General features: G+C 43.6%; 1 protein-coding gene across 9 annotated transcripts in view; it reads left to right on the forward strand.

Moving 5' to 3' along the window:
• Positions 1–21,752, forward strand: part of LOC117902708 (fasciclin-3) — a 102,276-nt gene that overhangs the window by 37 nt on the left and 80,487 nt on the right. For 4 of the 9 annotated variants that reach the window (XM_034814265.1, XM_034814267.1, XM_034814269.1 and 1 more), the window contains exons 1-2: positions 14,900–15,305; positions 16,079–16,279. In XM_034814265.1, the coding sequence (XP_034670156.1) occupies positions 16,237–16,279 (43 nt within the window). In that variant the 5' untranslated portion in view covers positions 14,900–15,305; positions 16,079–16,236. Of the gene's footprint in view, positions 1–14,898; positions 15,306–16,078; positions 16,280–21,752 lie in introns of those variants that run through there. The other 5 variants (XM_034814271.1, XM_034814270.1, XM_034814262.1 and 2 more) reach the window with 4 other exon arrangements.

A 21,752-nucleotide genomic window follows, 5' to 3' on the forward strand; every position in this document is an offset into this window, starting at 1 on the left:
GTTGGAAAATTGTTTGTATTGCTGTGACATTTTTATTGAGTTTTAATTTATGCCCCTTCAAGTGGCAAACACACAAAACACATCAAGTATTTATTGTCTCGAGAGCCTCCCCGCAGGCCTCAAGAAAAATCTAGGCAACAGAAACATCAAAGGAAAAGTCAATAACCTGTGTGCCCCGGGATGATGATGCCACAACAAAATGATGGAAAAAAGAAACCAATTCCGATGCTTGAAGCGTGACATCAAATGACAAACGAAAACGAGAGAATTTCCACATTGGACACAGATTCCAGATGCCAGATTCAGTTTTTACCTGAATGACATTCCGTGTCGTACCCCGAGCACATCTCCTAGGGGTCATTCCACTCCGCTGGCTGCCCTGAGTTCTATCTCAGATGCGTAGATAGGCAAATTTATAGATACTTTTGGTCGGCACTTTAGCCAGCGGTTCGATAAGGTATGATGTGTCTTTTCATTTGTTGGGTAATTATGTAAATTTTCACATCACAGACTCACAGAGAGAGCGGCAAAGGCACTGAGAAAAAGAAATCTCTTCCTTAATAAATTTTATTGAATTTTTCTTCGAGTGTGCTCAGACATGTGTGGCATGTGGCATTGGGCTAATAACATAAGCAGTCGAGTAAACAAGTGGCAAAAGTCGTTTGCCACCCCCGCACCCTCCCCCCTTCAACTATGTCCAATGCACTTTAGCTCAAACCGAAGCCCCGAAAACCTCCTCACCCGTAACCCTGATCCTGTTGCTGTTGCTGACAGGACGTAGCAGAGATACGATACCACCAGACGGCAGACAGCTCTCGTACGGGGAAAACTAATAAAGACAAGTGGCAAGTCAGCACCACCAGCAGAGAGGCAGCAGCAGCAGCAGCAGCAGCAAGAGGAGCAGCATCGAGCACCATCCTGCAACACATACTCTGTGGCCAGAGCCTTTGAGCAAACACATGACTCCTCTTCGGCGCTGGCTTCGTCCCCCCATTAGTGCCATGGCGCTAATCGCCATTGTCCACCCTTGTCAAAAAATTGGGGGGCAGCTCATGGATGGACATGGACTCTCTACGCTCTCGCCCGCACTCTGGTTTTTGCCTTCTTGCCACAATTTGTGTCACAAAAATCGCAGCTTCACCCTCAAAAAGAAAAATCAAGCAGGACAAAATATTGTGAAGGGTTAGGACTGGGGAATACCTATGAATGGGAGCTGGAAAATTTGAAAAAATTGCTAAAATTGTGAGAAAAAAATTAAGGTAAATATTCTAATGTCTCCAAAATGTAACATATGGAAAAATCTAAATATCCTTCCACCAATAAAAATTGTATACCCTTTTTAGAGTCAACCAACATACCCCTTCTACCCTACAAATACTGAGCAACACCATGGAGAAGGAAAAAAAAACCCGAGATGTGTGGAAAATTTATCTCAGTTTGTGGCTAAAGCTAAAAGCGCAAATAAATAATCAGCAACAGTTGCCAAATAGATCAGAAGTTTTTGCCAGCCCTTAAGGGTGTGATATGGGTTACACTCGCATTTAGGGGCGTGGCTGGGGAGCCACTTACTTGCTTACTTACCCGCACGACTTGTACGGGCGGTTTGTCACCATCTAATCCGTGTTTGCCCCAAGACATTATCCAACACGACGACGACCCCGGCCACTCTTTTTCATACAATAAATTGCCAAAGATTATTGTCAGCAAGTTGCAAGCATGACAGGCAGCAGCACCAAAGTCCATGGAGCAACCCTCGCATTTGTCACGCGGTTCCTTCGGGTGTGGGTGGGAGGTGGGAGGGAGCCGGGCGTAATCTCTGCACTGCATGCACATTGAATGATCGCTGGATATTGCTGTGCGGATATATGCTCATAACTGTACATTGAAATTTATTGAAACAGATGTAAATCGGCGATAGCCGAAGCCAGTGGCAGCAATTAAGGGAAGGCAATGGCCTGTGGAGTGGCTATCGGTGGCAACAAACAACGACACACACCCACACACACACAAACACTTCCATGTTGCACTCTCCTATGGCTTTGGCTAATTGTCCCGAGGGGGAAACCCCACAAATGTCCACCCGCACCCAGGGGATGGATGCTCATAATTGAATCAATCGATGATGAATCCCCATGCATGTTTACGCCAATAAACCAAAATCTCTATGGATATTTCGTCTGAAATTACACCGAGAAGGAATTTTGCTTCCTCGATAAGGATTAGGGATTGGGAAAACGAAGAGACTGAGACTTTTATGGGGATTGCAATGAAAATGGGCAAATATATTAGCTGTGAATTGGTATTAATGTGGGAGAAGTAACGAAAATATTCAATCGGAAGTATAAATATTTTTTTCGATTTTTGCAGCAGGTCTGTGGGTTTGGAGATCTCAGAAAAACTGATAACTATTTAGAACGAAGGAAAGCGTAAGCTTTATGGACAGTACCAAAGTCCGGTGTGAAAAACTGTGGCAAAAAACTATCAAAATATTCAAGGAAAATCAATAAATAACCAATATTACAGAGAAATTATTTATATAAATTTAATTTAAATTTAATTTCCCAAATGTGCCTCCCATGCCTTTTATTAAACCAAACATAAAATGTATCTAATCTGTGCTACCACCGCATGTTTTTCGTACCCCATGTAGCTGTCATAAAAGTATCTTTTAATTACAAATAAATTTCAGACACACTTCGCCTCCCTCATGTTGCTGATCCACATTTGCCGCCGCGCCTCACAACAATGTTGCCTGGCTGCCTGCGCTGTAGTCGCTGAAAATGTTGCTGGCAACATTGGCGCATAGGTTAGGCCTGGCTTAATCCTCCATCATATCATAGTGTCTGTTCATTTATCGTGCGCTGCTTTTTTGAAAGCAAACCGAGATAATTGAAACAGCCAACAGCAGGAGCCGCCGACCCCGAACCCGGACTGAGGCTGATGCCTGAAACCCTGAAACCCGGCAAGTTGTCATGTTGCCATTGCCATTTACCATTTGCCGGGTCGAAGCCGCTCTCTGTTGCTGGTGCTGCTGCTGTGGCTCTGGCTTCCCCCCGGGTCCTGATACGAGGAGTATCGTATGGTCTTCTGGCATGGATTGGCTTTTGTTTCTGGTTCTGGCTACGTGCCTCACTCTTTCTACCTCTACCTCTCCCTCTCCATCTCCCTCTCTTGCCACTCTGTTGACAACGTCATTACTGTTCTCAATTTCACATATCGCATGGCCGACTAGCAGCAGCAAGCGGCAGAGCAGCCACGGCATCCCATCCATGCCGCCAGTCAGCAGTTCCTTGTTTTCTTTTTTCGAATATTTTTTTTCGTGTGCTCCAAGACGAAAGCTGCCTGTGCTGCTACCTGGGATGCCTGGCTCCATGGTGGCACCCGCTCACCTTCCTCGCCCCTGCCGTTGCTGCCACTGCTGCCAGTCTCCGTTAATGTGTCGAAAATGTTACGAGCAGCAAAACATGTGGCTTGTAAGCTTCGCTCCGCTCGGCTCGACTCGACGCTGCTCCACAACTCAAAAACAGGCAGCACACAGCGCACACAGGGGGAGGGGGAGCCCCAGCAACCACAACTTTTGCAACCTTTGGTGGCGCAGCGCAGCGCAGCACAGCGGACTCTTTTTCTGGCAACTTTTGATGTTCTGCAGACATAATTCTAAGAATTTTTGACACTTTTGACATTTAGTAGTTTTGTCTACGGCGGCAGCAGCAGAGTGAAAGTTAAAGTTTTGCTGCCTCTTCCCACTCTCCCCTCTTGTTTTAGCTATTGTCTTGTCCAGGATCCACGCTGCAAGCTAATCCCTGGGACCAATTAAAAGTTGCAAAAGCCAAGAGGGAACAGTTTGGGTTTGCTCTCTGATAATATCCATTGGTCAGCTCCAGCAAGGTCCATGATCTGCAGGCAATACATTAGCCAGCTGTGTTTTAGCTCAAATGAAAGTTGCCCCAAAGTTTTTGGCGCCCCAAAAAACGGAGGCAAGACACAGATTGAAAGGAGCGTGGGTTGGACTTCGTTTGATATTCAAACGGGCCAAAAACTTTACCGTGGAACATCATTTTTCAGACAGGTACGAGGCAGGGCTAAGCGATTTATTCGACATTCTTTTCTGTTCAAACTTTTTCTTCATTATTTTGATTATTTGTATGCCAGAGAAAATGCAATGTCTGCTGCAGATTTAGGGAAAAAACTTAAAGGAACCCTTCAAATATATTTATTTGAATTTCTAATTGTGGTTTATGATATTTCAGTGCCCTGCAGCAGCACACAAAACCCTTAACTCATGCCACTTTATGCAACATTTTGTTGGCAGTCATTTACCTGCTGCAACATGCACAGGGACAATGGCAACAGCAGCAACATGTCGCTCTGAGAGAAAGAGAGAGACAGAGCGGTGTGTGTGTGGGTGGAGATGATATCTTCGGTGGTCGCCCAATAATTTTTGTAACATTTTGTAAATGCGCCCATAAACGCCACAGGCAACACCGAAATGAGACACCTACGGAGAGGAGAGTGCAGAGGAGGGGAGCAGCAGAACCTACCCAAGCAATTACATGAAGCGGGGAACGAACACAAAACCGGACTAGGTATGGGTAAAGGGCCAAGCAGGCAGCAAGGCAGAGGCAACACAGTAACCCAACGCATTGAAAGCGAAGCTTTAAAAAGCAGCGGGAGACCCACAACGACAGGGGGAGAGGAGAGCAACAGGAGCGCGGCAGGGGGGTGAGCCCAAGAAAGATGAGTCCAAGATGGAGCTGAAAGAGAACTGGGTGTGTGTGTGTGTGTGTGTGTGCGAGAGACTTGCAACAGTAGACGACTTTGGGTATACCACTACAACATGCCACATGCAACGGTGACGGTGGCGGTGGCGGCGGCGGTGGCGGCGGCGGTGGCGGCGGCGGTGGCAAAACCTGTTCTGCAATCCCCCAAAGACCCTACGGGGGGATACACAGCGCAGCGCAGCTACAGATACTCGTACGCGTACAAGTAACAAAAAATAAAAAAACGACAGAGGAAAAAAGAGTTTTTAGTGACGACACAAACCGGCTTCGGTTGCGGCCGCGGGGTAAGATCTGTGGGGGGGAAGAACTGGGTCTGGAGCGGGAGTCGCAGTCCAAAGTAAACTTCACACTGCCTTCGCCTTCTTATTGTTATGTTTTATAATATTTTTTAGAGAGACAAAGAGACCTTTGGAGCTGCTTGGAAGGAGATTCGAGGTCTGGTCCGAGTCCATCTTTGGGCTGCAGGCTTAGAGTTTTAGCTGCTGCCTGGAGTCTGTGGAGTTTTGGGGGCCGTTTGGAGTCCGAGTGTGTCTCTGAGGGAGTTACGGCGGGGCCCTGCAACGGCGGCGACACTTTAGTTATTTTCCACTTCTTGTTGCACTCCACTTCACTTTTCAAAGGCCGCATTAAAATGCATGATAAAAACGACTGGCATGATGTGGAGGAGTTGGATGATGATGGCCACATGATGATTCTCTGGAGTATAATGGGCGTGATAATGATGAAGTTGCGGCCCTGAAGGAGTCTCCCTACCACAGAAGGTACATCATAATGATGATGATGCTGCCGCTGCCGCTGCATAAGATAAACATTCTGTTCTTGATGATGATGAGGCCTGCCCCCAAGGCCTGGGAGCCTAGCTGCAACTGGTTGGCTGGCCTATGCCTTGTCAGAATTGTGGGTGCGGTATGGATGCATACATTTTACATACATGTATGATGTGCCCCAAGCTGCCAGCCTGCACGAGCCCTGCTCCCACTCTTAATGGTGTGTCTGGCTACGCGGAGAGAAAAATGGCAGTGCTTTGGGTGGCAATTTTTACAAGAAAATGCTAGCATAAAATCAGTTTGGAATGTGCAATTTTTAAGTTAGATTTAGAGGCTGATTTTTTATAAATTCCAAAATACTTATAATTTTTATTCAATTTTGAAATTGAGACTAATTTATTCGGTTTGCCATTTAGTCATCTAAGACTTAAGTATGCAGATCTAAAAGGTCTATAAATACCTATTTAATGGATATTTTTCCCTTGAAAATTATGATCAGAAAATAGGAAGTTTAGGTAGCACCTTAATATGTTTAATTCCTACGATTTTCGTCAAAAAAAATCTCTAAATATATTTGTAAATTGTTTCTTTATTTTATCTTTAATAAATTTATAGACATTTTTTTCAGTGCATTTCTCATTTAAGTCTAGAACTCCATCTTCTATTTCTCAGTTTTGGTTAACAGCCTGCATGTGGGCGTGTCGGCCTGGCAATTGTTGAATGCCACAGAACGAGAGGACGTGCAGCAGGCCTTAACCCTGGCGTTGGCGGGTTAATGTCAGTGTCTGTCCCTGGCTCTGTCTCAGTCTTTGCCTCTGACTCTGTTTCTGTTTCTGTGCCTGAGAGTCGCAGTCTGGAGCTGGCTCTCGGGTCCCTGACTCCTATCTGGCCGTCACATCTTTTGCCTTGGAGTTTCGTTTGCTCTAAAGGTTAAGTATCTCTCCCCACCCCCTCTCTGTGGCAGTATCTTTGCATCTCTAACTCTCTGCCCTTAGCCTTGAATCAACAGTGCAGACTCGACTCTTCCACGAAGGAGTTGGCTCAAGTTTGTTTTGTTATTTTCTGCTGTTTGTTATTTTTTTCTATATAATTATTAGATTGCATTTAGTGGAGAGCTACAAGATGAGCGATGCGAGGATGCTTGAGCGCGTAGTAGCCGAAGGGTTTGACCTTTTGTCAGAGAGCGCAAACAGGCCTCAAAAAGCATTTATTTCTCCTGACTTTTCTTTTATAAAGAATTGAATCTAAGTTACTCGTATCTGTATCTTTGCATCTGCATCTGTAACTAATCCAACACACACACAGATGCAGATGCAGATACAGATACAGATGCTTTGGCCACAAAAGCCTCGTAGCACGTAGCTGTTGAAAAGGAGAGTAAACTGGAAGTAAAACGTTGAATAAATAAAACATTCTGCTCCCCTCTCTGCCACTCTCCTTCTATTTCTTTTTGTGAGGAAACAAAGAGCTGACCGTTTGCTGGCTTTTTTTGTTGGTTAAGAGAAAAGGTGAGGCAAGAGGAGCTAGTGGTAGCTGTGGCTACAGCCTCAGCCTCAGCAGCAGTGCAAACAAACAAACAAAAGATACAGATACAAAGATACAAAATAAAAGCCCAAGATACACACGCACACACAGACGGGAACACATACACACACACATGACAAGGCAAAAGCGCGCGCAAAGAGCATTCCGAAAACAACGAAAAAAGCCAAGCAACGGCAATCACAATAGCAACAACAACAACAAATTTAACCGTCGGACAGACAACAGGTACAACAAAAAGGTACAGTCACAAATTATGGTTGGGGGCAGCAACAACGCTGGCAGAGGCTGTGACTGCGACAGCGACAGCGATAAAATGTTACCAAACGAAAGAGCGAGCTTAACAGGTGAGTTAGCAGAGCTTTAACAGAGCAGATCTTGAGCAGTGGGTGCGACAGAAAGAGACAGAGAACATGCGAGAATATAAATGGCAATGAAGCCAAACAGCTACCAGAGAGCAGGAGCAAGCTCTGATCTAAGTATAAATAGTTTGAGATATGGAAAGACAGAGATACCATAACATATAAGTATTCTTTCCGTTTGGGGGTGTAAGAGGCAGAGCCAAAGGTAGACCTTAACAGAATGAAATGGAAATGAAACTGTAAAAGCAAGATTAACAGTGTAGAGTAGGAATTATATGGAGTGTGGTAGCAGCAGAGAGAGCGCGCGAGAGATACAAGACCGACAGCATAACAGAGTGGCAGCAGCAGAGAGAGGAACATGCCCGGCAGAGCAGCGCTTCCCGCGCACAAGCAACATGTTGACAGAGATCGTGGAGTTATTTGAGAGATGGAGAGAGTGAAAATAATCAAGAGAGCGGGACCAAAATTTCAAACGAGAGAGGGAGAGAGAGAGAGAGAGAGTGCCAACAGACGTTTTCTTTTCTCAATTATAGTTTTGTTGGCAAGAGGAAAAAACACCACGAAACTGCTCTCCAGCCGACAGCAAATGTTTCCAGCAACATATTTATGCTGGCAGAGATCATGTTGTCAAGCATTGTTGTGCAACAGCAGGCCTTAGTGACAAATGTACCCAAGCAGTGTGCACTTATAGCAGAAATGTTGCAATGTTGATTCCCTTGCAGTAGCTCACACAACCCACCAAAATAAACTTCATGTTTGAAGACTCTCTAATTAAAACTCGCACTCATTTAGTCTCTTTTTTGTGGCGGCTACAATCATACGGGTATTGTGTCAAGGATGCACTTTATTCATTCAATTAGCCTTAGCCGCACAAAATTCATTTGTATCTTTGAGTGGAGAAAAGGAAAAGTACCCCAAAAAGTACTTGTGCTCTCCCTTAACCCTTGAGCGAAAAGTTTGTCATCAAGTTACACGAAACCCGCCCCACGAATTCCCCATGCAACATCCTCTACCCCACACACACACACACACTCTTTGAGCTAATGTTGCAATGGCAGGAGAGGCGACAACTTGGCAAACTTTTTTAACCACAGCTGGCAACTGTTAACCCATTGCCAGTTGCCATTTCCCATTTTCGCAGACGGTCACCAGGCCACATGCACAGGGGATGCAAGGGTGGTGGAGAGGCAGAATGGGACTCCCCCTCTCGCAGTGAGACAATTGGCTGAGGTTGGGTGCAACTTTTGCACACACATAAATCTCAATTTGTAGCAACACTGAGAGTGCGAATAGTTTGCAACCCCTCCCCATCCTGTGGGGTGGCAAGAAGTTTGGAGTGTGGTGCATGCTACAAGGACAACTCATAAGCTCTCTTGGCGTTGCCGGTAAAGGACCTTGGACACATTTTAATTTATGCTCTCACTCGAATCCCAATTGGACCCAGCCAACCGCAACATGTTGCACGCAAACGCCTCGCTGCAGCAGCGGCGGCGGTGGCAGCAGCGGAATCAGCAAAAGTTTTTTCCTTTCATAGTTTTTCTTTTGTTTTTTTTTGTCGTTTTCAATTCCTACATCACAGATGCACCGATACCTTTTGCTGACTTGCAACCAAAATGTGGATGTGGATGGTTGCTGCCACACGAACACGAAGAGGTGGCATAAAAAGAGTGACTTTAATGCAAATTGCCAGGGGGATACTGTCAGTGCCTCCTACATCCACCCACCCGTATGTGTGCCAGCCATCCTTCAGCTAACGTCATCATCCTCATCAGCATCGTCATCATTATCATCATTCTCATTCTCATCAGGACAGAACTGAAGAACCAAAGAGAGAACAGAAAATTCTCATTACAAGCGCAGTTTAATCTGCAGTCAACGTCAGTGCCCAGGGGCGCCAAAGGGATGCCTAAGAGGGGGTGCAAGGAGGAGTAGCAGCAATGAGTGGGGGGGAGGGGCGCACAAAGTGTATACATATGAGGGGGTGGCTGCCACTAGCTGGTTAAAGCAACGAACGAGCGAACGGACCGGACCGGACCGGACCGGACTGGAGAGCGAGTCAAATGTGTTAAGCTGGCATCTCTCACTCTCTCGCTGACTGACCGATCCCCCAGCCCTCTACAGCGTAGCGTTTCCATTCTTTCACTGCACTTCAACTGCAGTAAGCACCGGCCACCCCCCTGCCCAATGCTGGATCCGCACCACCCGCTCTGCCAACTCTACACACTCACTCCACACTCCTCCTCATTTCGCTTGTTACGCCGCTTGGTGTTTATTTTAAAGTAGAAAACATGTAATGAAACATTATTTTTGGTAGCGAAGATTTGAATGCTCTTTGTAGATCTGTGGCTATGAAACTTAGCAGGGAGATTGAGCATTATTATGGCAGATATCGGACATAAGCATCCCATTTAAGAGTAATTTTTATGATATTTTAGTAAGTAAATACAATTTATAGAGATTTTGGGATTTTGGAAAAATATTAGGCCAATATTTGTGGTTACAAAACGCTTATAAATTGGCCTATGGATTATCTAGTATTACTGCCTCAATGTGTTTTAATTCCCTACAAAAATTGTACAGGTTCTTGAACGAATAAAGATCTTGTCATGATCTTGCAAACATTTCTTTCAAAAATACTTTCCACCATCGGAAATCCTTTGTTCATTTCATTCATTAATTTCTGTTTATCATTGCAAACTTGTGAGCAAAAATTACGTTACCCTTTTTCAGCAAGAGCATAGAAAAAAGTGAAACAAAAGCGAGGAAAAGCGAATATATAAATTCATTGTTTCGCACAATATGAACATCGGGAGGGTCCAGTCGGTCTAACAAACCAGTCAGGTCAGCCCTCTACAGCCAACCCGCTCCCTGCGACCCTTTTCTGTGCCCCTCCTGGTACTCCGACTCCCTCCCAGTTGTTCCGTTGTAGCAATAATGGCTACAACAAAAAGCAGAAAACTGAAATGTAACTCAATTGTAATGCAAGGTCTTACTCGCTCATCCGTGCTCTTTGGCCCCCTCTATTCTCTACAGCAGTAGTACCTTTCCTCTCTCTCTCTGCAGTACTCCTCTCCCACTCTGACATACTCCTACACTCGGCAGTTCCCTCACCATTCACCTGCTGCTTAATTTACATGTTTTTTGGGTAACTTTATATAGAAAAGCTCCCCCTGGCTCTTTGGCTCTTCACATACTTTACATATCAGCACAGCGCCCACACACACACACCTCCTATACCTACTCCCACCCACCTAAAACAATCCCAACGCCCCCTCCAACCCATTGGAATCTCTGGACTTCTATGCGATTCTCGTTTCATTAAGTTGCTTCGCTCGCTTTTGCTTTTGCCTTTCCCTTTTCTCTTTTCCCTTTTTGTTTTTGTTATTTTTTCCTGTTTGTTTCAGGGGGTTTTCATTTGGGTTAAAAATGTCAGGGAAATGACTTGCAATGATATTATAATGAGTTTAACTGGCGGTTTGACATCGTGGGAGTTTGTTTTACTATCTACGAGCTTGTAGTTTGTTGAAAGTTTAAGCAGGCAAAAGGGTTTTAGGGGCAGTAAAAGTATTTTCTACAGGGAAATTTAGTTGCTCAAAAGCGATGTACAGCGAGAGGAGTCCTTGGTGTAGACAGTTTTCGTTATAGAAAATTATCTTTTGGATCTTTTGATAGCTTCTCTATCATTAAGAAGAATATATCCAAAGTATCCGCAGAAATTCGAAGCGTAGAACGAACCAAGAGCCACCTTTGTCATTCCCTGAATTAGTTCTTTAAAAATAATATTTTATTCTACACAAAACGTGGTGATGTTCCAAACCTAAAGGCAGAGCTCCATTTCGTAGCACAACTCAAAAACCTTTGGTTTCAAATTTCCCCAAAGAGCTGTGAGATATTGTTCCTTGAAGGTTTTCTTTTTGCCTTTGGGCAGAAATTTAAGAACAGCAAAATGGAAATGCAAGCCGAAAAATTGAATGGAAACCGCAAAATTGTCTTAGTTTGTTGCCTGCTCTGGCTCTGGCCCTGGCCCTGGCTGCGTTGCTGTTGAAGCTGTTGATGCTGCTGTTAACACATATGGAAAATAGAGTTGCAAGAAGAAAAGCTGCTGCTGGAGCTGCTGCTGAGAGGAGTGGCTGGTAAAATGGCAAAAACCAAGGAGATGTGCCAGTGGCAGTCAACAGGGGCGGTGAGTAGCAAGAGGCAAGTGGCAGGGAGGCAGTCAGACGCCTGTTTGTTTTTGTGCCGTCTGCTTGGATGCTATTCCGGCTGCTTTTCCGGGGCTTTACACGCCGCACTCTGGGTCCGGAGAGAACTTCCTGCCGCTGGCCCCTACGTCCAACTCTTATTTCACTCTTTAGATCCTCATTTCCCCCATCTCCCCCTCTCTGACCATTACACATTACGTGTAATCATCATTTTGTGCTGGCAATAAACACATGCTGTCTGAGCTCTCACCAACTTACAGGAAGTAGAAGGAGCACCCCCCACTGTAGTTGCACAGCCTCCCCCAATCAGACCAGCCCGCCCACCCATTGGTCACACATATAACATGGAATTTACAATTTCCAGAGCGTTGCACACTGAACACACATACTTTATTGCATGCGATATTTTTATAGCATGCAAAATGAACAACTGAAAGAAAAAGAGGGTGAAAAAAAACATGGAAATTTGAAGGGTGCAAAAAGTATAAAATTGAAACAGGAAAAGCAATGGCAATGGCAAAGGGTTGTGCCATGAGAATGACTAAGGAAATGCCCTAAAGAAAACTTTCAAAAGGTGTTTGTTGCGCAGGAAAAACTTCTTGTCGGTTTTACAGACATTTCCAGATGGTTCGAAATTGGTTCCCCTGATTGCCTGCTAATGAATGAATAGCAAGTGAATCACTTTTGCTTAAGGAAAATCCTAAAAGCGCAAATACATACATACATATGTGGATTTACCGGTAGGCGCTATCGGTCACGTCATTATACAACTATTTGCACATAAAAAAGCCTACTGATAAAACGATAAGACAAAAACATTTGTTGATAAGAAAGACCCTTGAACAATTTATGTTGGAAGCAAAAAACGAATGTTTTGTGTTAGAGAACAGATTTTTAGGGTATTTGAAAAAATGCTTTTGTAGAGAAAATTTAAAGTAAAACCTGAATTTATTTTATATAATTTTTTAATGTTTGAAAAGTATTTTGTAAGTAATTTAAATATTTTTGGATTTAAAAACTAATTAAATAATTTAAATACATTTTCTTCCAATCTAATTTTCATTTTTTTAGTCTATTCAAAACCCGCCCGAAAGTCCCCAAACCTCCTTTTAGCTCTTCACTTAGAGTATTTTTGATTTCAATGCATTTTGCCCTGCCTGCCTCGTACCTGCTGCCACCCATACGAGTGGCATACACAAAATGTTGGCCCAAAGCTTATTGAATGTGTGCTTTGATTAAATTTAAAATGTTTGATAATACTATTTGCTGCCTGAACACAGATGGGATGGGGGAAAGAGACTGAAGGGTAGGCATGGGGTCTGACATGGGGGGTGCATGTGGTGTCTGTGTGGTTGTCGAGTGTAATAATGCAGAAGTAAATACATTAAAGGGAATTGCATCCTAGGTGCATCGAGTGGCTTCAGTGTGTCTTAAATGCCCCCTTCGGATGAGTGCTGTTATGATGCAGAACAAGTGCTATCTCTTGGTACAGTAGAAGCTGCCCTGGGGAGAAGAGAGCTATCAATAAATAATGATAAATGTCTAGAATTTTTGTGAATTTTCGAACATTTATCTGAATCCAATCATGCAAAGACTCGCCTAGAAAAAGAGCCTCAAATTCACACAATTGTTGCCTCGAAACTTCTGCCATAAATCGTTCAAAATTCAGCTACATTTCCTATAAAATATGCTCTAGTGTCCCTTCCTCAGACTGTGGTTGCATTGCTCAGAAAATTATGATATAAACCTAGAGTCCCTTCTCCAAATCTTATCAAAAGTTCTCCCATATTTTTATCACCCAGACTTCCTCCTTAGAAGACTGTCTGAAAGTTAAGTAACTTATTTAATAAATTTCAATAATATTTCTGATCTCTTTCCTCTCCTCATAACTAACCAATATTTAATATTAATTTCCTGTTTTTCGCCCTAAATCGATTCGATTCGATTCGTTTCGTTACGATTGTGGGACATTATATTTACATCATTCTAATCATTGTGGGTCAGGTCGTACCTCCTCCTGTCTGCTTCTGTCCGCTCTCCATTCAAAACTGGGACAATGGCAAACAGCGGGCGGGCGACTCTCAATATTTGCGGCAAGCAAAACCCGGAACCAGCCAGCAGAACGAGGAGCCACTGTGCCAAAGATTTACTCCCCTCCACACCCCTACTCCACCACCACTGTGTCGACTGTGTGCCCGTTGCACATACAGCAGGCAGCAGCAGCAGGCAAACAAAAGGCACAAGGCAGAACGAGATGGGGAGAGATTATCAAACGACAAATAGACAGAAATCCGGCAGCAGGCAGAGGCTGCTTTGGCGACAGGCCGAAAGCAAACTTGGCCAAAACGACAGGGCAACAATAATAGGAACAACAACAAAAATACAACAACAAACAGCAGCACAACTACATCTGCAATACACCAGAGACCAACAAATTCAAATCAAACTTACAGCAACGGACAAAACACAAGAGCAAATCAAGAACGAAACGGAACGACACTCTGGTAGAGGTGTTAGAGATTAGGACTATGGAAATACCCTTGATAAATGTATATGTAATATTTTAATGCCAAGATATAGCCAATTAACCCACTAAAATTTAGAACACAGGAATTACGGAGGACTCCGAACGGAATGAGAGTTTCGTAAGGGATTTTCGCACATTTTTAGTGCTCGAAAAATCAACATTCGAAATAGGAACCATTTTATTATGAGTTTTTATTTATTTATAGAGAAAAATTATTGAAAGATATAATTTTTATGTATGATTATAATCGTAATTTCCCTTTTAATAAAGATTTCTATGCCTAGAATCCTATAAGCTGATTTTTGTCCTGCCTTCAGTCCCAATCCAATCTTTCAGTATTTAATGTGGAAAGTTAGATAATTTTTCTGTGTGTAATAAACCCCAAGATACCTCAGGGAACCAAACAAAATTTTCCTAAGCACACCAATCGCTTGGCAACATGCCCACTCCTGCCCCTAAACCCACACAGCAACATGTTTCCCGAGCTACAGCCAAAATGTTGCTAGCTTAGTGCGCATGTTGCCAAGCGGCCGGCCTAGACAAATGTTGTCAATGCAGCGCCGTCGGCGTCGCCTGCATACGTGTAAAAACGCATACAAGCGCACGCCAGCAGCAGCAGCGGCGTTCTCGCATACGAGATGTTGCTACACATTCGTATCTGTGTGTGTCGGGGGATGTGTGTGTAAGCCGGGGCTTCCATGGCCGTCGTTTGGCAACTTCACTCTGAGGCAGCGTCACATTCAACGGTTAACTGTTGCATTCAACGTTTCGTTCGCTTCGGCTCTTCCGACATTTTTCGACCGTGTATACCGTGTACATTCACATTTACGCGCCTCTCGTCGTTCGGTTTGCGTCGGTCGTGTTTCCCCGTACGTACGTACGCCCTCGCTTCGTATCGAATCCGATAGATACGAGCCACGAGATTGTATAGCATCGTTGTGTGAGTGTGCCCGCCTCGTATCTGTGTGCCGAAGGCGTTTTCGTCGTCATCAAATCCATAACGTCATTTCGTTTGTTGCCGCTCAAACGGTGAGTGAGGCGATTCGAGTCGTGTGCGTGTACTGCCAGCCAACACTGTAGCCGCAATCAGCGTGTGCGTGTGCTACTCTCAATCACTGTACAAGGTGTGTGTTAACTGCTTTGAAGCACTGTTAAGGTGTTTAACTTATATCGAGGCACTGTTAAGGTGTTTAACTTATTTTGAGTGACAGTGTACTGTTTTGAGTCACTGTACTGTAGTGTGCGTGTGCTATTGCCTCCCACTGTGACCACTGTTCCGGCTCTTTTTTGTTTGTTTTTGCTTGGCGCGTGTACTTCTTTCTTGTTCTTTACTGGCTACTTACTTTTGGCAATCACTGTACTTTTGAGTGTGCTTTAGTGTGTGTTTACTGTACTCTCGACCCTAAAGCTTATCGGACACCCGCATCTTAGACATTGCCCTGCTACGATCCATTCAACTTGTGCGTGTGTGTGTACTTTTGCCCCTCACTGTGTGTGTATTCCCCCAAAAACCTCCAAGAAACGCCTCCCAAAAATTGTGAATCAACTAAGTGAAATCTTTTTCGAGGAAGCGAACGAGTTCAATAAACCAAAGTCCATAGTTTCTGTGTTGACAGTGCGCGCTAAAAGTATATTTACATACACGCACAAACACACACGCAAGCAAACACACATAAAAAATCCATATAGCACGGAGCAGAGCCTTAGAGGCCGTAAAGTGCCAGCGAGAAGTACACTCAGCGCCAAGAGTACGCCTCCACCACACCCATCCCCTGGCGCACCGCCACTAAAACGACACATTTTATGCATGAAAAATAAAGCTAAAGCGAATGCAGTAACAACAACAACCAACAAAAATCTCTCCCTTTCTCTCCCAAAAAAAAAAACAAACCAAAAGCCCTTTTCGTAACGGAACCTCAAAAAACGAGGCGAAACGCAAAGAGAAAATAAACCTGGGATTACAGCGCAAATAACGAAAGGAAGGAAGGAAGGAAGGAAGCCAAAGGAAGTCTCTCAAACACTCCCCCACCAAAAAAACAAACAACAAACATCATCATGTCACGGATCGTTTTTGTATTATTCGCAGCCATCCTAACAGGTAAGAGAGAAATAATAGCAAAGAAAATACTATAGAAATACAAAACACAAAGCTAAGACTCCGATGATATCACGCGCCCGTTCAAGACCCGCTTGAGAATGTGTGAATAAACATTTCTACATATTTGTCTATAAACTTGTTCTCAACTTAAGCCCCAGGTCCAGTGTTCAATAAATAAATACCCATCCATATCACATCATGCTTGATTGATGGGTGAGACCCCAACCCAGACAGTGCCTGGAGGGGCTTGCAGCTGGGAGAAAGTGTTTGCCCGTAAAGCCCGATTGAATCCATGTAATATCCATGATATTCGGCGCGCCACTTTGACCCCTTTTTATGCGACTGCGCATGCTCAGAGTCTGTGTTCGCCATGATGCCACCTAGTGTGACCTTTATATTCGGTACAGACTGGCGACTGGCCTTTTTGGCATGCGCCAACACCATCACGAAAAAGGTCAACCACACTATTCGTAGCCTCTTGGCTCAAGCGATTCGAAAGGAGTCTGTGTCTGGGGGGCTTGTTCAACAGATCTTTAAGCGTCGATGCATCATGTCTTGTAATGACTGTCGAGGGGAGGGGTTAAACATTTTAATGGGTTTTTGTTTTTATTTTAACGTGTTTTACACAACGTGTTTGATTGGTTTGGCCATAAACATAAGGCAAATGTTGAAATAAAGCCATTCTTTTATATGCTTTTAATGGGATTTTATTGGAGGTAATTTATATCCCCCTAACCCCCAAGACATATTCTCCACATTCTTTTGTTGTGTGTTAATTTGAATGGCGGAGCGCTGCTTATGACATTATGCATCCTTGAAATTAAGACACAAGCAACAATCATCCACTCGAGTCTTACTTTCATCCTACAACGTCGCGACGTTGGCATATAAATTCTATGTGCTGCTCCCATTCCCTGAGTTACATCCTCCTCCTCCTCCTCTGGCAGCTTGTAAGCGTGTACCGCATATGAGGAGAGCCACTGTCAGCCTATTTAATTAAAATCCTTCAATGTTTCATGCCTCTACTTATTATTTTTGTACCCGCTGTTGCTGTCGTTGCCGTTGCTGTTTGTGTCCCGACTCTTATTACGCCACAGAAACTCCGCGAGAGAGAGAGAGACGGAGGGACTAGGGGCTCTGGGCTCTGAGCTCTGGAAAACTGAGACAGATTTCTCATTAGCCTGAAAAGAAGATGCTGGTTTATGCTAAAGCCTAACAACATTAACAGTACGAACAAACACACGAGTACTGGCACGGGGCTGCTGTTGCTGCGCAGCTGTCTCATTACTGCCCCTGCAACCCCCTATCAGACCCAACCCTGCACATGACGTGACTTTAAGACAGAGGAAACATTTCATTCAGCATTCGCTAAGCCGCTCCGACTCTCTGCAACCTTTCAAAAGGTTTTTCGGTAAAAATGTAAATGCAAAAACTGCTAAAAAAAAAAGCAGAATCCTGCAAACAAACCAACGAAAAAAAAGAAAGAAATTTTCGCAGTGCAACTGTAGCTGCCATTGCCCCCGCGCCACACCTTTCGGGGGGGTGGGCACTTCACACTGAATACTTTTACATTTTTATGGGGCCTGACGCATCGCCAGACATTGCCATCGCCATCGCATCAGTTGACTGTCGGACTGTCTCTCTGTCTCTCTGTCTGTCTGGCTGTTGTCTTGCAATTATAAATTTGTAATGCGCCAACCAGGATGAGATTCCGTGTTGGGAAAGGTTCGGGCTGTTCTGCCCTGGAGAGTGGAAAGATTTTGAGGGATTTTCATGGTAGAAAAAAAGCAAAAATGGGGGGATTAAAGTAGAGGGATATATCAGGGGATTACAATGTAAAGCTGGGGCACAAGGCGTTACTCTCAACTTGAAGAATAAATCATCCGAAGATTGCATCAATATTTCATCGGAATATCCGAATTTTCTAAAGAATAAGGTTCGTAACTGCCTTCAAAATCTGTTTCCAATCAGTTTCCTACAATCTTTACCCAACAATTCTTAAGTAAAACTCAACCACAATTTGCTTTACATGCCCAGCCATTCACTGGCCATAATACTCTTTCATGCAAAGATATCATAAAAAAAGGCATGGAGCTGCAACTGCCACATGTGCGGCATGTAAATAAGGCAGGCAACGCATCCAAAAAGCATGCATAGTAATTCAAATGGCAACCCCAAAAGGAACCCAAAGCAATGCCAAGAAAGTCCTGAAGTATTTAGTTATGACTGCATCATCATCTCAGAGGACAACGAACAAAAACGGTTCCACATTTATGCATTTTAATGGCCACCAATTGAGGCATGCTCTGTGTATGAGAGAGAGGACAAAAAAGAGTCAAGCATTGAATTAAATACGTGCCTGTGTTTGCCCCCCGATGTGCTCTAACTCTTTGCACTGACTGTAGCTGTAACTGTAACTGTATCTATATCTTCTTTTTGGCAAGCTACCGCTGTCCCACCGACTCGTACACCCATGACATATATAATTTTCAACTCTTTTTCCTACCTATGGTAATTGCAATGGGAATGGGAATGGTTTGGGGATTGGTATACAGAAAAGAGGAGCCCTACCATGTGAGGGCGCAGCACCCACTGCCCTCTCATTCTCATTCATATTCATAACATCGTTTCATTTTGGCTTTTTGCTTCGCTACCTTTTTGGTCAGCAAAAAAATAAAGAGAGAAGAGAGCATTTTGGTCATCAAAAAAGGACAGAAAGAGAGAGCGAGAGAAGTGCATTTTGGTCATTAAAAAAAGCAGACATAGTATAACATTTTGGTCATCAAAACGAAAAGAAGAAAAGAAGCGAATTTTGGTCATCAAAAAAAGGAGACAGAGAAGCGCCTCTTGGCACCAAAAAAAATTAGTAAGAGAAGCGCCTTTAACTCATCAAAAAAGGGAGTAGAAGAAGCCCCTTTGGGCATCAAAAATGGCAGTAGGAGAAGCGCCTTTTGGTGCTCAAAGAAGGGAAGTACGAGAAGCGCATTTGATATTGTAACTGAAACAAGAATATGAGTTGGATGGCCAAAGGACACAAAAGCTTTATCGCGCGTTCTGTTTGTTCTCTGGGGGCTGTGGGGCGAGGAATTTCCCAAAATGAAGAACAACATTCGAGTATCCCCAAAAACTAACGAAGCAGCGCAGCAGCGTGGGGCAGGGAGAGCCATTTCCTTCCTCTTTCCATCTTAGTTTTCCTTTGTCTTCCGCTTCTTCTTAATTGTTTGCCGAAATATTGGCGCTCCTCTGCTTCCCCGTTGCTCTTTCCTGCTCCTTCCTGCTCTTTCCATTGCTTCCTTAATTTATTGATTTGTGTGTTTGAAATTAGTTTGCCTTTACGCTTTGCCGCTTTTTCGCTTTTCCCGCTTTTCCATTTAACTTTATGGAATTTTTGAACATTTTCTGTATTAATGATGGCTTAATTTATTGGTAGGGGGGGGAATAACTAATCATGCAATAATGCAATAAAAGAGTATGCTGATATTTTTCGATAATGAAACACTTTATTGGGAGATATTGCGAATTTTGGAACCACCATTCTAGAGTCTCTATGGCCATCAGTGTTCGTTTTAATGAAATTTCGCTGATATTTAGATAAAAGCTAAGCCACACTGTGAGAAATATATAGGGGGAAAGACGAAACGAGATGGGAGAAGTAACGAGATCGAAATCTGACTAATGTCATTCCTTAGCCAACCCATAAGTATCGCTCCCTAAAGACCCTTCAGTATAAATAATATGCACATACAATATACGAATAGTTTTTGGTGCGACAAATAGAAATGCACAATTTCATGACTAATTTGCTGAAAAATGACTGAACAGTGTCAACAACACAACTTTGCATGCATCCTTTTGTCTGTGGGTCTGTCGGTGGCTGTTTCTCTGTCTGCTTGAATGTTGCGCGTGCACAGGAAGTTGGCAACGCTTTGGGGCATGTTGGAATTTGAGTATTTTCGGTCTAAAGAGAGGGCACGCAAGGGCGAGCAAGAGAGATAGCGGGAAGAGCGTGCCAAAGGGGTAAGACGAAAGTGCGATATTGACAAAGCGTATGCCAGGCAAATTAAATATAATAGGGATCTACCCTATTTATTCTTCCCTCCCTCTCCCGCTCAGACTCTTTGGAAAACCCGCTGAAAAGTAGCGCACAGAGGAGGCAGCGGGAGAAGGAAAAACAGTTGAAAAGACAATAAAAGAAGTAAAAGGAAAAAGTTGCAGCTTATGGAAAAGTTGCTCGTGTTTCCCAGTTGTTGTATTTTTCGGGCTGCAAGCGTACAAATAACAGTACTATGTGTGAGTCCCCGTTCCCCGTACCGCCGCTCCCATCTGACAATGGGGCAGAGAGGCAAAACTTTTTGATAGATTCGAAGGCACTGAATTGTCTTTATAAGCACGTACCGTACCATTGAGCGTGTGCAGACTGTGGTCCGAAGAGGCTTTCGAGAAGAGAAATTTCATATGGTCGGGGTGTGGGGTGCAGGACAGGTACAATAGTGTTCCATAAAGCCTCAAGAGTGTCCAAAAGTCTCAGCATAGGGGCTTAATGAAGGGACAGCAAACAATATGTGTCACAGCAAAATGATTTCAAGAAAAAGTAACTATTGCCCAAGCGTATGGCATTTGATTTTGAAAGAAAACTTGGAAGGCACTTTGGAAGAGTGTTTAAAAAATAACTAAACCAGCAGAGGGGCACTGCTGCATGACGGCTAGCACGTAGTTATGCATAGAAATGTAATAGAATATTGCTTAGCGCTTACAATACTAAATGAGTCACAAGAAATAAATTATAAATATTTTTCCATATTTATTACAAATATTTTTATAAATTAATTTGCTGTAACTTCCACACAAAATAGTGCAAAATGGATGCAAATTTTTATTTGAAAAATATTCCCTTTCCTTCCTACAGATTCATGACAGATCATATCACAGCTTACGCCCATTTTTCATCTGTTAACCCCCCATTTATTAATGTTCCAGATGTATATTTTCGGCCCAGAATTAATGCTGATATCTTTAGGGATTCCTTCGCAATTAATTTTCTTCCCCTATTGGATGAGACATAAATAATAAATGTACATAATATATCTACACAAGACTGTAGCAGCGCAGATAATTGCAATTATTGTTATTATTGTTTTGTTTTCTCTTTCATCAAATATAAATTACTTATTCCATGCAGCAACAGTTGTTGCCCGACAGAATGATGATTCAGATTCAGTCGCTCAGTAGTTACTCATGCAGCTGTTTGCTTGACCAGAGACGACACACACAGACACACACTCGCACGTACAATGTTCGTAGTCGTAAAAAAGAGAATAAATAGTAAATCGACTAATTCGTGGGGCCAGGCCAGTTCGCTTGATTGACTCTCGAATGCATGCGCTGGCTCTTTCTTTTGGGAATTGTGTCAGATTTTACTTACTCCACATTCTAGATTTTGTTTGTGTGTGTTTTGTGCTGCATTTATTTGCGC

Source organism: Drosophila subobscura, chromosome U, assembly GCF_008121235.1.
Source record: "Drosophila subobscura isolate 14011-0131.10 chromosome U, UCBerk_Dsub_1.0, whole genome shotgun sequence".
Lineage (NCBI taxonomy): Eukaryota > Metazoa > Arthropoda > Insecta > Diptera > Drosophilidae > Drosophila > Drosophila subobscura.